The 17,296-nt window shown below is 39.8% G+C and overlaps 2 protein-coding genes across 2 annotated transcripts; both read right to left on the reverse strand.

The window, feature by feature from the left end:
- Positions 1-649: 649 nt before the first annotated feature.
- LOC119911921 (L-selectin-like) lies at positions 650-3,793 on the reverse strand. Its single transcript, XM_038730899.1, has 4 exons — positions 3,767-3,793; positions 2,760-2,800; positions 2,364-2,555; positions 650-1,210 (listed from the first exon to the last, which is right to left on the reverse strand). Exons 1-4 carry the CDS (start codon positions 3,791-3,793, stop codon positions 811-813), a joined length of 660 nt encoding a protein of 219 aa, XP_038586827.1. The 3' UTR covers positions 650-810.
- A 4,854-nt stretch (positions 3,794-8,647) lies between these two features.
- LOC119913082 lies at positions 8,648-14,497 on the reverse strand. The gene is made up of 4 exons (XM_038732397.1): positions 12,269-14,497; positions 10,739-11,678; positions 10,471-10,638; positions 8,648-9,635 (listed from the first exon to the last, which is right to left on the reverse strand). Exons 1-4 carry the CDS (start codon positions 14,124-14,126, stop codon positions 9,116-9,118), a joined length of 3,486 nt encoding a protein of 1,161 aa, XP_038588325.1. The 5' UTR covers positions 14,127-14,497; the 3' UTR covers positions 8,648-9,115.
- Between the last annotated feature and the right edge of the window lie 2,799 nt (positions 14,498-17,296).

Here is a 17,296-nt window from a genome sequence, read left to right on the forward strand (position 1 = left end):
GTATTTACAGGTGTCAACAACATTCCTATTGACGGGACACCTGTGGCTCAGGAGGTAGAGCAGGTTGCCCGTTAATCGTAAGGTCGGCAGTTCAATCCCCATGCTCCTCCAGTCTGTGTGTCAAAGTGTCCTTGGGCAAAATACTGAACCCCAAATTGCTTCTGGTGGCTGTTCTGCCAGTGTATGAATGTAAGATTCTTTTTGAGCACTACAGTGTAAAAGCGCTTTGAGTGGTCTGAAAGGCTTTACAATTACAGAGCATTTACTTTTATAACTGCAGATTTCCTACTATGGGTTTTGACCTTTTCACAAGCTGCCTGTTGACTCTGTTGGTAGTACTTTTATGTTGGGATTTAGATGGCATCAAGATTTATATTAAATAATGTAACAATTATTAGTATTGGTATATTATTTTAGGGCGGCGCGGTGGTACAGTGGTTAGCACTGTCACCTCACAGCAAGAAGATCGGATGCACAAGCCTTTCTGTGTGGAGTTCGCATGTTCTCTCTGTATGAAAGATCCAGAAAAAAAACAACAGAACACTTTCATTGTTATCTGTAATCCCGCAATAATGAAGAAAGTCATTTACATGTTCCTGAATCAGGACAAGGAAACAGAAACAGAAACTTAGTGTTTGTTAGTAATTTTGTTTCTCCCCAAACTCGTGATTTCTACACTTGCCATATTGCAGTTCAGTAAACCCAGAGAACAGATGCTTATTGTACACTGTTAGTGTAAGCTTATTGTAGTAAAGGAAAATACAGCAGAAATAGAAAGTCTGCAGTGAGTTAGGGTGGTTTTAATATTTTCTATACAGCACAGATGAAATTAAACTCCACAGTTTCGCGCTTCCTGTGCCACTTGTGTGGTTTTTTGCTGTCCATGGCTGCAGTCAGGTCACACCCATTAGGCTTTTTATCTGTGGCCCAGTTCTCATAGCAGACCAGCTCGTCACTGACCCAGAACCACAAATCCAGAGTGCAGGTGTAGCGCAGTCCCAGCCAGACTTTGATTGAGTCTGCGTTCTTGGCTCTCTCTTGGACCCATCTCTGCTGGTGAGGGTTAGTGATGGAGACCAGGTCACTGTAGTTCTCTCTGCAGTAATATAAGGTCTCCATCCAGTTTTTGCTTTCTTTGATCAGGATCACTTTATCTGTCATGGAAAAAATTGAGACAAAATCAGGATCAGCAGCTTTGTTCAGGTAGTTGCTTCAGGTAGACTGTTTATATGTTTTGTTGCTAATAACAAATATCAATTAGACGTGACGATGCACAATAAAAAGACAAGAAGATTTATAGCAGTATTTAGATTAAATATTTGATGCAGAAATATAAGGGGTTCTCTCCCAGAAGATTTTCAACATTAAACTCGTAATTTCCTGCATTCTGGAAACATTTTCTGCTCCATACAGTGGAAATGTCTTGAGGGAAAACTATATTGCATTGGATGTTTTCTTATTGTGCAAATCAACCTTTCTCAAAGCATTTTCATTTGTTAGTTAACATTTCTTGGTGCAAGCTATTTTTCAGGACGTTTTAACCAATCCTTTCAAAAAGTGATGGGGACAAAATCAGTCATTTTAAAATGTGGTGGCGACATGTCCCCAGCGTCCCCAGTGTAAATGACACCTATGGTTCACGGTGCATTCACGTGCTCTTCAGACGGTCCCATTTCCTGAATTGTGGAGTTGTTCTTCCGACTCCAGTGTGTGTTCATGCGCCCTAAAGTCTGAATGTGGAATCAACATGCACTCTACTTCAAAGATGTGTTGGATAAGCATTATTAGAGCATGTAAACAACACGCAAACATCTAGTTCACTCTACCGCAGTGGTCAGCAATAGGCGGCCCGCGGGCCAGAACCGGCGCGCCAGCAATAATATCTGGCTCGTGGCCAGATTGCTTTGATAGCAGAAAAATAAAAAATGAATAAATTGATAATGGCTGGTGCTTTTCCTGCCTCTAAAATAAAAGCGCAAGAACATCTTTTGCAGCAATGCTTCATGTCGAGTTTATTAAGAGCTTTTACTTTGAAGAGTTTTGAAGGACAATTCAAAGAGTCTCTGGCTTGCTTGAAACACCTCTGAAAAAGCCATCAGTAAACATGTATTCCCCTGAATATTTTCTCAGGGAAATGAAAATAAGTGTCCATAGGTTTATGAATGCGGATCAAACGCCAGAATGCACACACACTGCAGCACATGCTTTATGTGAGCATGTGCAAAAGTGTCCTTTTATTCAATTTGTTTAACAAGGGAGAAAAAAATTTCCACTAAAAGATGGAATCAATCTCACAACATTCATCATTACAAGTTTTGTTGGCATTTGTTTGGTTCTTCAGCCCAATCCAGGCTTCTCCTTGCTGCACTGTGGCGTCAAGGAGTCTCCTGACGTCTGTCATGTTAGTCACTGTGGCCAGGTCAGTGTAGTTCTCTCTGCAATACTTCTGTGCTTCATCCCAGGTCTTATTCTCTCCAATAAAGTGATACTCATAGAGGTGACAAATGAAGAAGGAACATTGACCTAAAACCAGAGAAAATACTGCAGTGTTGGAGCTAGTTTATTAAATCAAAATCATGAGTACACAGGTCACACACACATCTTACACCATCCACTTAATTTAAATGTGGCTTTAAGTCCCCTTTCTTGACATTGCATTGATAAGAAGAGAGATTTTCCAAACTGTTTTATGACTCTAGATTAATTCATAGTAACAGCAGTAGTGCTGCTGTAGAGCTGGTAAATACTTACCCACTTACCCATCAGAATGTGCAGAAACAGACTCCACTGCATCTTTGCTCTGTTAGAGGAAACTGATATATTAGTGTGAACCAAACACAATGACTTAACAGCTTGTCTCTGTTGGATGAAATGCACTTAAACACATACTGTATGTCAACATTAGTCCAATAAGGAAGAGGAATATAGGATGGTAGAAAATATGTAAAACATAGTCAAACAATGCACATTCAAACATCCTTTTTTTCGCCCATTAAAGTTAATTATTTGTGTAACTGTAAAATACAGATTAAAAATAGTGGGATACAAGAACTTGAAATAAATGTTTCTGTGTAGAACATGATTATCATGAATGTACAGGTGACACACAAAACAAGACGTGTCATGAAACTACAACAGTTAATTCAAAACAAACATGGAGTCATGAAAACTCAACATTGTGAAGGCAAAATAATAAAATGCCAAGTTGCAATTATATATGCAATTATAAAATCAAGTGTGGTAAATGAAAAAGCTCAATTCATAATATTAGACTCTATACACAAAATGTTAAATAGAACTACTTTAGGACGACTTGCACTTATTGGAACATTTTCTATATTGGATATACTGAACTGTCCACCTTTACACAGACAACATGAAATCTGAAGTGACACAACAGAGTTTAAACTAAACTTCTGGTGATTTTTTTCTCTCCACTCTGATGTCTCCTTGATGTGCTGATGCAGATATATGTATACATATAAATATGATATGCTCTGCTAACACAGCGATCAATTGTAGCCACCTTAAAGTCAACATTTGAATATTAAAATACAAATGTTTTACATCTATGTCATTGCCAGAAGGAGTCATGAACATAAGAAGTGCACATCAGTTTATGAGATTTAATTTACAGCATGCGATGGAAAACAAATGCTGGACTGTCAGCAAGCATCATTTTAAACTCTTCAGCCAGTCATGGGGGAAATTAATTTAATTCATGTTTAGCAGATTCTGAGCGATTATTGACGGTAAAAATTGTTACCTTCTCCTGAGTTAGGATTACTGTCATGCTAGCAATGTTTTTTGTGCAGTGAACCAAACAGAAATTTAGGTTTACAGAAATATGCTCAAATGCTTAAATGTCCAGTAAAGAACACTTTCAAATTCCCTCAGGGCTCAAACATTAGGCAGAGATCAACTAAGAAAGAGAAATATAATATTAGTGGGGAGTATGCAAGTCATAGTCCAACCAGATTTGACAGTTGTTAAATGTGTTATTTCAGTAAAATACAGGTTAAAATATTGTGAGGAGCCTGATGAATACATTTAGGCATAATTTGGTATGTCTTCTTTCCTGTTTTTTTAAGCCATGTAAAATGTCAAAGCATAGATTTTTTTTCACGTCTAACTTATCTTCTAAAGTTATTGTAAAATGAAGCAGGAGGAAAAAACAACTTTATGATATAAGTGTTTTTTTTTTGTTGTTTTTTTTTTACCATTTTTGGGGAATTATTTTACAATTTCATGGTTATATGTCATATTCATGTATATAAAAAAGAGGAGGGAGCTTTGCACACATTGGTGTTAACAGGAAGTTGTTTTCCTGTTTTACTTTATTCATTTATTTTGTAGCCTAAACCTTTTTGTGCTTTTGTCTTCTGTGTGTATAATGATCAATCTTGCCTTTTCCTCATATTGTTGTTTGTCTTAAATGGATTTGAATCTTTTTTCTGTTGTTCAGACCTTTATTATTCAGCTTATTTATCTGATGAGCTCCATTATTTAGTTTATTGCATAAGCATGATGAGGCCCTCAGTTAAAAGAGCACTGATCATGCCAAAGGTAACAAAAGACACTTGATGATATACTTTTGTGCAAAGTGTGTGATCATTGCCACAAATGCCATATACTAATAATATAGTTATAAGTTGTCATGATCCCATTTTTTGTGGGATTATCAAAAGAATCAGGCAGCGTTTTGATAGGAAAAAATTTTTGGGTTATGAAAAACTGTTCAGGAAGTCCTAGAGGTAGTATTTACTGAAAAAGTTATTTTTGTCCAAAAAGATTAAAAACTAATTCCATTGTATAAATTAGATTTCACATGCACTGGCATGAATAGAAGAACTGAATATATTAATAAGAGTTTGAGGTTTTTTTTTATCTTATCTTATCTTATATTGGATAAACTGTCCACATCTGTACACACACAAACATTAATCTCAAATAATACAGCAGTCTTAACTTTTTTGAATATTTGAATATTACAATATTGATGTTTCACTGCAAACTATCACTTGTTGACAAGAGTAAGTCTTTAGAATAGTTGTACTTTAACTTCATATCAATGTATTAAGCAGATAAAATGTACATTATACAAAATGTGGCCATTACAAATAATTCCCATCAATACATTTTGAAAGAAAAGCTGTCACAAAATCTTAAATCAGAATTTGCTTTACGTAAGAATCAATATTCGAGCTCTAGTAATAATTCAAAGACAATCTTACCCCCTGAAGGTACTTAGGATTATTGCCATGCCAGCAATGTTTTTGTCCTATTTTAATTATTTATGTAATTTTATTAAAGTTCTAATTTCAGACACAGCTGGCACATCTTAACATAAATTAAAATTAACCGTCAGCCTCTGTGAACAGTCACATCATTTACAGTGAAATAATCATGTAAATATTAAACAATTTACTGTGTGTGACTTTACAGTAAGTTACATCTACTGTAAAGTTGAAATACTGACATACAAATAATATTCTCCAAGGTCGAAGGTACTCAGGCATGCATACCTCGTACCTTAGTGTCAGGCCCTCCACTTCTGCCTAGCTGTCAGCCTCTCTCCCCTCCCTCTTTGTGTGTGTGTGTGTGTGTGTGTGTGTGTGTGTGTGTGTGTTTAAGGAGTGGAGTGAGGTGCACCGGAGTCAGGTCACCAGCTGCCAGCCATCGTAATCCTGCTCTGCTTCAAATACCTGTACTCAACACTTTCTGGATGCTCAGTCAGTCACGTACCTAGATTTTGTTCCACTATATTTCTCTGGTTGGTTATTCCTGTTCTCCTCTGCCTGCAGTTCCTTGACCTGCCTCAGTCATCACTCCCTCCTGCCCCGTTTGTCAAAACTATATACTTTGTTGATGTCTCCAGTTTCTCGGTTCTTTACCAGCCTCAACACTTGGGCCCTGCTCCCAGCAGGAACAATTGTTGTGTAATGAGCCATGTAAAAATGGCTCAGTAACTACATTGCTAAAGTGATATGATAGTATACTTATTTATTACCTATATTACATTTGTCCTATATATTATTTTTGCAATAAATGCTGTATGTAATGAAAGATTTGCTAGAATCTGCTAATATTAACTTAATCTCTGATTGTCCTTCAACATTCATATATATTTTATGTACACATATATATATATATATACACACAAATATACTGTACAGTGTATATGCACAGCATGCACATAGACAGATGCAGACACAAATAAGGGTGTACTAAATAATATAATTAAGCTATGGCTCATAGGCCTGCACAAACACCAGATCTCAACTCAACTTGGTATTTACAGGAGTTTTTGGAGTGACATGTTAAACAGTGCTCTCCACCACCAAAACACCAAATGAGGTATTACCTTTTGGTGAGAACGGTTTTCATCCCCTTCCAGAAACAGAATTTATGCCAAGGAATAATGAAGCTGTTCTGGAGGCTCATGGTGGTTCAGCACCTTACTAAGACTTCTCATATTGGTGTAGTCAGATTTTCAGTGTCTGCAGCTGCTGATAGATGCATACTGGCAGGAACCTTTGAACAACCCAGGTCAGTGCAGTCTGTGTAACCACTCTGCATCTGTATCCAGGCAGGCCATGTAGGCCTACAGAGCACTGGGGCAGTCTCTGTGTGGCACCTGGGTGACACCATCACATTTACATGAACACAACAAAATGGCACAACAAGAGCAAAGGTTGCCTTCCTTTGACCTGTGATGAAATTAGTGCACTCTGTGGTTTGCATGAACCCCAGAAATACCTAGTCCCTTCCATGTCATGTCTGAATAACGCTGCCATGGAAATAGCCATGGTCTGGTGGCTTTTTTTGTATAATTTTGTATCTCTGTGTACATCAGACAATTTGTTGTTTTCATGCTGTTAAATTTAAACTCTGGCTCTTAAAACACCCCCGCTGTAAAAATATATTCACACTTAAACCTAGTTCACACTACACTATTTTTAGTCCAATTTGCCGCTCGGCGACCGTCAGGCTGTGTGGGTTAATCAGCAGTTGATCTGCGGTTGCCAGTCGTTATGTGTGAACTACTTAACGACGAATCTAAACGGCTCCCCGACACATTTCTGACACATCGACTACGACTGCCAGATAGCCTATCTAAGCATGCCAAATATCTTGAAGAGTCAGCCGACTCGACATCCACATCCAACCAATGAGAGCTGGCAGAGCAGGCAGCTACTTTTTCACTGCAAAACAAATTTTTCCTCCCCTCCAGCTCTCTCTGTAGCTCAGACGATCTCTGTTACCTGGGTGTGCCAATCCATTCTTTCACACAGATTTTTTGTCTTTATCATTGGTATCTTTTATAATAACAAATAAAAGCTGTTTTATGTGTAGGTTCGCATCATTTCCCATTTCACATTTCACCTGTGTTTTGTTGACAAAACGTGGTTTGGAGACCAGCATCAGGTGATTCAGGTATATATCCCTGTGCACAAGGTGACGGCCATAGAAAGAAACTGCTTGTCAAAGTTTAATGTGGAAGAACCTGACAGGCCTGCACCAAGACCTGACCTCAACCCCATCCAACATGTTTGGGATGAACTGTGAGACAGGCCTCATCACCCTACAATAGTGGCTGACCCCATGCTCTTGTGGCTGAATAGGAGCAAATCCCTGTAGCCGGGTTAAAAAAATTTCAGGAAAGCTTCCCCAGAAGAGTAAAGCAGCAGATTCATGCCCATGGCTTTGCAATGAGATGTTTTCCAATCACATGCAGTATGGGTGTAATGTTTAGTATGTAATGTCCACATACTTCACTTCACAGAGGATGTCCTATTGTGAATGGGGCTTTTTATTTATGTAACCTGTGACCCCACAGCATAATGTAATATATGAAATGCCCCTTGATAGTGATAGTAATACTAAAAATAAATTTTTTTATACTGTTGGTAGTAAATGCTCATGTTGACATTGTGTGATAAAATGTATAGAAATTTCATTTCTCTCTTTTTTTTGGCATTCCTTGTTGGTATTTAACTGGCAAACACGCTCACAAAATCTCCCAGTTGGCCTGATGGGATACGACTCGAACTGGGGTCCGTGAGGGGCTCCAAACTGCTTACTCACTGATATCTGAGGAAAATGTAGATGGCAGAATGGTGTTGAAGCTCAGATGCTCAATGTGACGAGACAAAAAGCTGACGTGGACAGACTGAACAAAGAAAATTAAGGTACAAGATTCATGATTACTCTCTTATATTTTTTTCTTATTTGCTTGTAGATAGTTACCATTTATACCTTTACCTTCATCACCCAGGTAATGGGAGAGCCATTTTCTTAAAAAAAGGTTTGCGTTAAAATTCAACCTATGATAACCCTTCAGCTCAGATAGTAGTAACGCTGTTGTTCTGCAATCGTCTGCTAGTGTTTGAGAACCTGAATGGGCACACAATCTTCAGTGGTTTTCTTGTCTTCCCTATATAAATGATTAGAAACAATGTGCTTTTACACAGAAAGAGACTCACATGAAACAATAGTGTCATCTGAGAAATTAGTACATATATATAAATATATATAGATCCTGGATGAATATTACCTCTTTACTTTTCTTAATAAGAAAATTTATTCAAACCTTCATTGAAAAATCACAAAAACCCAATGTATGTTTTTCATTTTTAAAGTTCATTTTAATTAAAATACAAATGTGAACCTTCTTCAGAACAGTAACACCAAGACAATAAACTTTTATTGTTTCTTTTCCTGTCTCTGGTAAGTGAACAAGGCTTTCTGCACCTTTTGAAATGACATGTGTTCAGAAGCCTCGCTTTTGTGTTCATAGTTGGTTATTGTGGTAATGAGTAAAAAAAAAAGTTAAAATATTTGTAATCTCTGTTTTGTTGTAGAAATAATTATCATCCCATCCCTAACTAAAACATGGACACTTTAATTACAGGCACCTTTTGAATACCACACAGTTAATCTGAATATATAAGAGCATCAAAAATGTACATTATTACATCCCACATTTGGCATGCATAAATGTTTGCTAAATTACAAAAACATCACTGTTATTAATATGCAATAAGCATCACCTGAAATTCAGCATCATTAAACTTTATGTAAAACAACAATAGCAATGGCATGTCACCACATCTTACAACCGCAAATGTGATGGCAAACACAGCACAGACGCACATATGTCATTGTTCGGCCCAGGCATCCTGCCCATGTTCTCCCATCTCTGTGTGGTGGGATCAAAACGATGGACCCTCGTCGTGTCACTGTCGTCCTCCTGACTGTATCCACCCAGCACATAAAACTTTCCCTCCAAAACTGCACTTCCTGCTCCTACATGTGGCGCTGGCAGAGATGTGAAGGCAGTCCAGGAGTTAGCCATTGGATTGTACACCTCACAAGCTAGCTGGTCAACAAAAGTCACGTTATCATCTGTGGTGATTCCACCCGCCACATAAAGACATCCACCGAGGACGTCCATGCAGTGATGAGCTCGAGGTTTTGCCATGTTTGCCAAATAAGTGCTTCCTGTTTCTGGGTGATACAGAAACATAGATGAAAGACATTGGTCGTTGTTCAGCCCTCCCGAGACAAAGATCTGCCCTTGTAAAACTTTTGCTACATGGCCACTCAGAGGCAGATCCAAGGAACAGGTGAACCTGAAAGAGAAGATTTTTTAAATATTCTGAAAGTGTAAATTTCACAGTACAACACACAATTGACTATCTATAGCAAATGAGAAGTGTCCGGTTATAATGATCGTGTTGTAAACCTATATGAATATGACTGGATGTTTCTCTTCAGCTGATATTCTGGTGAATTCAGCCTGAACTAACACTACGCTCCATGAAGCTGCAGAGTTAAAACGTTATCCAAAATGCTTTCCATTAATTTTGAAGAAAAATACTAAGTATCCAATCAGTCCAATCTGTTTTGTCAACTAAGGTGTTTCTCTCATGGCTGGAACGTCTTCATCACATGACCATTCCTCAACAATTAATTTGATTGCCGAAGCTCCACTGATTCTGAGCGGTAGAGCCTCCATTGATTCTAATTGTCCACACTGTTAAGGGTGGCCTGAAGCCACCTCTTTCTTATCCTCTTGTTGTACACTCTTTTTATTTTTATCACCTTCTCTAACTTCGAAACACCAGCCAACCTTCATTAGTTTCTAGCTAAAACGTAGAGTTTGTTCAGTATCCCTCTGCCAAAACGCACTTCTTCAATCTGTCCTCCTCTGATCCCTGATAATCTTACACTTACACAAAATCTTCAGCCTCTCAACAACTCCAGTTACTATTCTATAGCAAGCAAATCATAATATCTGTTCAGCCATCCAGAACTACACAATATACAGATGTTAGCTAGCCACATCTACTCAATATAGTACAAGCTACCAAGTTGGTAGCTATGGTTGTTGGGGGGATTTTAGCACGGATATACCTTTGATGCAGAAAGCATACATCGCTTTGAAAAATATCCCTTTCAACGTACCTCCATGAGTTTGCAGTGGGGCAGTATCGTTCCACACTCTCTCTACAGTCAGGGTCACAATGTCCACCGATGGCATATATCTTTCCATCTAGCACAACCGCAGAGAAAGAGCATCTCTTCTCCTGCATTTCAGCCAGGCTCTCCCAGCTGTTTTGAAGGGGGTCATACCTTCAGATGTGGTAGAATGAAACAAATATAAGAATAGAGGCATTTAAACATGTCTTTAAAACTGTATGATTATGATTGTTTTTAGATTACTCTGTCTCACCTGTAAACAGAATTCAGGGTGTCACTGATGCCATAATACTTCTTCCCTCCAAACACGTATAGTTGTCCATCGAGCACAGTCACCTCATGTTTGAACCTCGCTGGCTCTGGCATCTCTCCCAACCTTCTCCACTCCATGTCCTTTATTATACCTGTATGATTCTTTAGGGAATTCCCAAACCAGATTTCTCTACTAATTCTGCGGTGATACATGTCTGCAGATATCTGATCACCTCCAATCAAGACCAGACTCTCTTTCGGCATATAGATGCGGCACTGTCTCTGCGGTGCAGTTTCATTTGAGCAGAAATCCTCAAACACTGCTTCATAGAGCTCTGCCAGGCTGTGATCAGACCACATGTTCAGAGAACGGACTTCTTTGAATTCCTTGAATGTCATCAGGGGAAAGTGGATGGTTTTCATAAGTTCTTTAGCAAGCCTCAGTCTGTACTTGGGCTTTGCTTGGATCCATGCCACCACTGCTTTGAATACAACAAGCTCAGATGGAACACAGAGCGAGTGACTGTTCAGGTACTTTAGGAGCTGTTTGGCTGGCAGGTCCTGAAACTTTGCGGTGCATGCCACCTTTTCGAATTGTCGCAAGACGAAATCCTCTGCAACCTCAAGAAGTTGCACCATCTCATAAGCCTTAGCAAAAGATGCCACATCCAGGCAGGAGTGAGGATTTATTTCTTGTTGCAGGAAGTTAAGGCACAAGGAGAGGGCTGGTTGGTACTGGAGCTGGAGAGCAGTGCTGGTGATCTCAAAGACGCACCTCCAGCTGAGCGGTAGAGCCCCGCTGTAGGAGCAGTCAATCAGAACCTCCAGCTCTGAAGCCAAAAGGGAGGGAAGGCTCACACAGCGCTGGTGGGACTCCTTCATCCCCAAGGTGAACATGCCACGAAAATAGTCACTCAACGCAGCCAGAATGACTCTGTGGACTGAAGGGAGAATAGTAATAAGGACAGTTTACTTCAATTCAAACTAAAATGTATGGGACACTACAGGATTTTATTGTGTTTTGCATTTACTTATGCCATAAAACATGTTTCCTATGGACATTGTTATTTAGGTGATTATTTTAACTCTTTAACCTCAGTTAAAGTGCACATGAATTTGAATACAAAAAATGAATTTATGTTGAACCCTGTCCAAACCAAACCCCACATTATTACCAAAAAACCTTTTCACCAAAGTTGGTGAAGAGTGGATGACATTTGTGCCTCTTAATTTAATGAAACTAATATATTCTGAAAACATAATCTTGGCAAAGATATCAAGAAATCATGTAAGGTGACTTCAGAAAGCAGTGAATGAATGTGTCTCTAAAGTAAGCTATCTCTGGATGGAGAGCTCACGTGCTGCAGTTGATGAGATTGTGTGTGTGAATTTAGAAACCTTCTTGATCGCAAAAAAATTTATCACATCTTTCAGGACAATTTCAGTTGGGCAACCAGGTACCAAATGATCATGGCCTCTAAAGAGGCTTATACTTGTGCATAAATACCCGACTCATTGGTGGTCTACTCACCATGAAGCGATCCTCTGATAGCTTCCAGAATGACATCACAGCCCACTCTTTCCATCCACAACTGTTTGATTGATTGAAGACTGATCATCATTTGGTCTGCAGCCGAGATCCTTTCCTCTGTATTCTGCCCTTCAGTTTTTGTGGACTTTCCCTCTTCCTCCATGCATAGACCCAGCACCCTGGGAGCACCCAGTGTTTGAGCAGCCGCCTTTATCTGATGCACAGTGTCCTTGTTCAAACGCGATATGAGTCCAGTATAGGCAAACTCCACAACTGCCTCTAATCCAACATGATCTACCTCTGGACCCAGAGTCACTGACCAGTTGTGGACTCCAACATTTGTAGCATTGTCTTTTCTTTCTTTGACTCTATAGTTTTCTACATCGCTTCTACTGAGACTTTGCCGGATGAGGGAGCTGACAGCAGCCAGAACAAGGGAGTGTACGTGGAACCTCCTTCCATCCTCTGTCCTCAAAGTAAGGTCGGTCAGAAGGAAGGAGTCCCTGAACTCTGTCAAGGTGCTGAATAAATCTGTGTGATAATCTTCTTTGCAGTAAATCTTTACCACATCTTCATCATCACTATCTGCGTCTTCGTCTGTTGAATGTTCTGCTTCATCATCCTCAGCAGACTCTTCCTTTTCCTCATGTAGCTTTTTCTCGTCATCTTGAAACTCTTCATCTTGAGTTGTCCAAGATTCTGCGACAGCCTCTTCCTGATCTGTCAACTTCTCACTTTCCTCTTCTTTTCTTTCCGTAGAACTCCGCGCTCCTATGATGCTGCTTTCATTCCTCTGTGACTTTTCATAAGGATCCTCCAGTTCCTCAGGATCCTTTTGTTGTTGGTTGTTGCCATCCTTCATCTTTTCAAAGTTGTAACATTCATCTTCAGATCCCACCAAGTCAGAATCTTCATTATCGGATTCCACTGAATCTGACAATTTCTCTTCCTCATTGAATGTTTTGTTTTCTTCCCTTCTACTTTCTTTGTTTTGCTGAATGTTCTCATCCTCAGTTCTTCTCACCTGTTCTCTGAATTGCTCTGCTAGGTGATATTGTCCAATTTGTTCCTGGTGCTGTTCTTCCCCATCATCTTCTCCTTCTTCCTGCTCTTCTTCCCTCACCTGCCTGTCTTCTTTCTCACCTACCTCCTCATTCACCTTAACATCCCTCTCAAACCCATCTTCTCCTTCATTCTGCTCTTCTTGGATTTCTTCTGCTTCCGTCACCTCCTTTTCCTCTACCACCCCACTCTCTTTAACTTCTTTCTCAACCTCATTCTCTACCCTAATCTCCTCTTCCTCCATTTCTTCCGCTTCCGTTGCCTCCTTCTCCACTTCCACCTCCACTACCTCATCCTCATTAACCGCCCCCACCTCATTTTCTCCTCCTTCCTCCCCTTCCACCAGTTGCTCTACGTTCTTCACCTCTTTCTCCTCATCCTTATCCACCTCCTCATTCTCCTTAACCTCACTCTCCACCGCATTTTCTCCTTCTTCCTCCATGTCTACCTTTTCAAGTGCTTCAACCACCTCTCTGTCTCCATTTTTTGTCTCCTTAATCCCTCTCCCTACATTATTTTCTCCTTCTTCCTCCATATCCTCTGCTTCCCTCATACCCATCTCTTCCTCTTCCTCCTCCTCTCCTTCTCCCTTCTCACCTGCTTCATTTTCTTCCTCGTCTTTGCTCACTTCCTCTTCCTCACTGTCTGTGTCTTCTGCCTCATCTTCCTCCTCATAGCTCACCTCCACCTTAGCCCAACGTCTCACCTTCTCCCTCCATCTCCTCTTCCTGTTCTCCTCCATCTCTTCCTTCCATTCATTCCACTCCTTCTGGTGGCATGGATTAGCTACTGCCATACTGTCCAGTATCAATTTAATCTGTACTAATCCCTTTAATCCCTCAGAAAATTTACACCTCTAGAAACCAAAAGATTTTAAATCACTTACTTTTTTGCACGATTTTTGAGGAAGAATGCACAAAAAAAAGGATGTTGATGTTAGTCCTGTAAGTAGCTTTGCCTCTTTTACCCTCTGCAGACACCAGACTATTTGTTGCCTCTCTCCCCTCCTGTATGCGAATGTCCGAGAGTGGCGTGCAAGCCCATGATTCTTCAGATAACCAAACAAGTTTCTATATCCAGCATACTATATCACGAGGGAATTGAAATTCTAGACTGTTTTGGGTGTCAGTCGGAGACCTAACAAAGGTCTGTGAGGGGCTGACGCACTAAATATAAGGTCATATTTGTTATTGTTGGTATTGTTTTTTCCCCTTTCTGTTGATCTCTCAATTTGCTACCTTATTTTTAGTTTGCTGTTTCATAATATATCATACAAAAGTATATTAACAGCCATGCATTTTATCCAACTTTATATGATTTCACTTTGCAGTCTATTCCTGTAGTGATCTGTTCTACAGTTCTTAAATTTATACTGCAAGTAATCAACAAGGGAATGATCTAGACCTGGAGGAATCTGGATCTCTGCCTGTCCGACTCTGTGTACGAATACATTTGCAGGAGTCTTGGCAGTCGTCTTTAGTCTTGGACCATATGACTGAGATCAGTATTAAATGCCTAGAGGGTCCTCCAGGTCCAAACACAGTGGAATCTGGGTCAAGGATTGAGAGGCATGAGAGAAAGAAGAAGGCAGTAAAGGCAACAAAACAAAGGGATTTACACCTGTCCCTTTGTGTACTGACAGCAAAAGCAAACAGCTGGGTCACACTGTAAACTTGACTTCAAAAATAGTTTCACCGGTCACAAGTAGCTGACAAGGGACCATAAATATGTTCTCTCCTTGAACTACAGTAGTACAAGGATCACTTGAGAAGAATTTCTTCCAGGACGCTCTCTGTAATCGATCCTCAAAGTGCAGCTGATGGTACCTGCCACTGCCGATGAGCTTTAGGTGGTGTTAGCTTGTTCTGTTTGCTGACAGGCGTCACCTCTGTCTCTTTCCGATTCTTTCAGTTAACTTAACATGCTGAGTCTGAGCAAAGCTGGTAGTTTAGACAAACCAAGCTAACATTGGCTAGCTCAACATCCTCCTCTTTATTTCTTCCTTTTTTGAAAAAGCTACTTATTAGCAGGACTTTTATTTTTACTGCTGCCACTTCATTCTCTTTGTTAGCCATTTTTTTCTTTCTCCTGGCACGTTGTCTTTCGGTTGATACTACATCCATTTACCCAAACACTAACGTTACACTTGCAGATGCAAGCTGTCTGACCATGGTCAGTCATTGATCAGTTACAAATTAATTCCACTGCTTTAATCTCAATTTGTTCTTACAAAAATGGATCGTGAATCACTACGGTGTAATCCATCTGCTTTATGCCCACCCACCTTTATCAGTAGCCAATCTACACCATGTATTGTGGCTTCTCCAATCAATACCTGGCCAGTCATTCAATTTAATTCAATTTTATTTATATAGCACCAAATCACAACAACAGTTATCTCACAGCACTTTTCATAAAAAGAGCAGGTCTAGACCATGGGCCCCTGGGCACGTGCCCAGATTGCCCATATGGTAGATCCGGTTCAGGTACCACCACATCGTTAAAATGGCAGTATATTCAAGTTCTTAACAACAGCCTAGTTTCAAACTCGTAGTTTAATTAGCGTAACACTTTGTTATTTGATGTATATTCCGACATCTTTGTGAAATGTAAATTGAAATCTTCCTAGCTTACATCATTATTAAACATCTTTTCTTGTGTTGACCAGCAAACTAATGTTGGTTTTGTCGTTTAGTTATAGCTACAACAGCTGCACCTGGACGATGCTGAAGTCAACTTCAGAATTGCTACTTCTGATTCGGCAGCTAAAGGGATAGTATGTGATTGTAATCCAATACACTCCTTGTTAAAGTCAGTGAATCTTTCCTCATTTTGCTAGCCGTCCGTTTTGTGTGAGCTCTGAAAAAAAAAGTCCTGTTTTCCAAAACAGCCCTGGCTTTGTAAATGGGAAATAAAGAAAGTGGTGTGGGCAACAGGTTGCGTGAGTGCTCGTGCACAGGAGTGGTGGGGGGAGGGGGCAGTGAGACTGATAGTTGTATACACAGGCACATTTGAACATGCTGGACTCCAAGCACTGTGAAGAAGGAGAGATGGCTGAAAAACAGCCAAAACGGAAAAGGCCTGAAGAATATGAACAGAGAAGAAAGTTATATGATCAGGCACGGGCGATAGCGTTTCAACGCTTGAGAAACCTCAGAGATTTGAAATTTGGGGGGGGCGGAGCTTCTGAGGGAGCACTAAACGGAGGGCTGTATTTGTTTGGCAGTTGAGTTCAAATATCAATAACCCTTCTGCAAAATCACTTAGGCTACTATCCCTTAAGGGAAAAGTTAAGGGAAACTTAACATCCATTGTTGAGCGACCGATCCTCTGTATTTTGGACCTCTTACTGTTGTGAAAGCTGTTAAGCATTTAAGGCAAAACTATAATAAAGCTTTGTAAAACCTTTTATTGTTTTTGTGAAAATGCAAAAAGAGGCAATTTCACTGCTTTTTTTCATGGTTAACGCTATGATCTGTTTATTCAACTGACAGAAATAGCCGTCATTACTGAATAAATCTAAGATAAGAATTCTGAAGTCTGTTACCAGGTTATACACTTTAGGTGCGTATTGAGCAAGTCCACTGGCTGAAGATCTGTCTCTTTAACCTTGAGAAATTCTTGCCTCCTAAATGCTCTCAAAAACAGCCTTTTAATTTTATCAACACAGGGTGAATTTCTATTGAAATGCTTTGAAGTTAAAGCACTGAGCGTGGGTGAGTTGGAAGTGAAACTGGTGGGCAACACCTCGCTTTAAAACACACTCCTACCTGAGGACACAATGACTCTGCTCTTTTCACAGCCATTCACGTGTGAGACATAACACGCACACAAACACGTACTTACTGTACATACACACAGGGAGGTTTAAACAAGCAGACAAGTGAGTCAGGTTCATTATTCAACCCCACGCAAAAAGAGAAGTTGAATGCATTTAAATGGATTGAAAACTTGAGCTAAATATTT

The sequence above is a fragment of the Micropterus salmoides genome, unplaced genomic scaffold (assembly GCF_014851395.1).
Source record: "Micropterus salmoides isolate LMB-PRFRI ecotype aquatic unplaced genomic scaffold, ASM1485139v1 Ms_hic_scaffold_2, whole genome shotgun sequence".
NCBI lineage: Eukaryota > Metazoa > Chordata > Actinopteri > Centrarchiformes > Centrarchidae > Micropterus > Micropterus salmoides.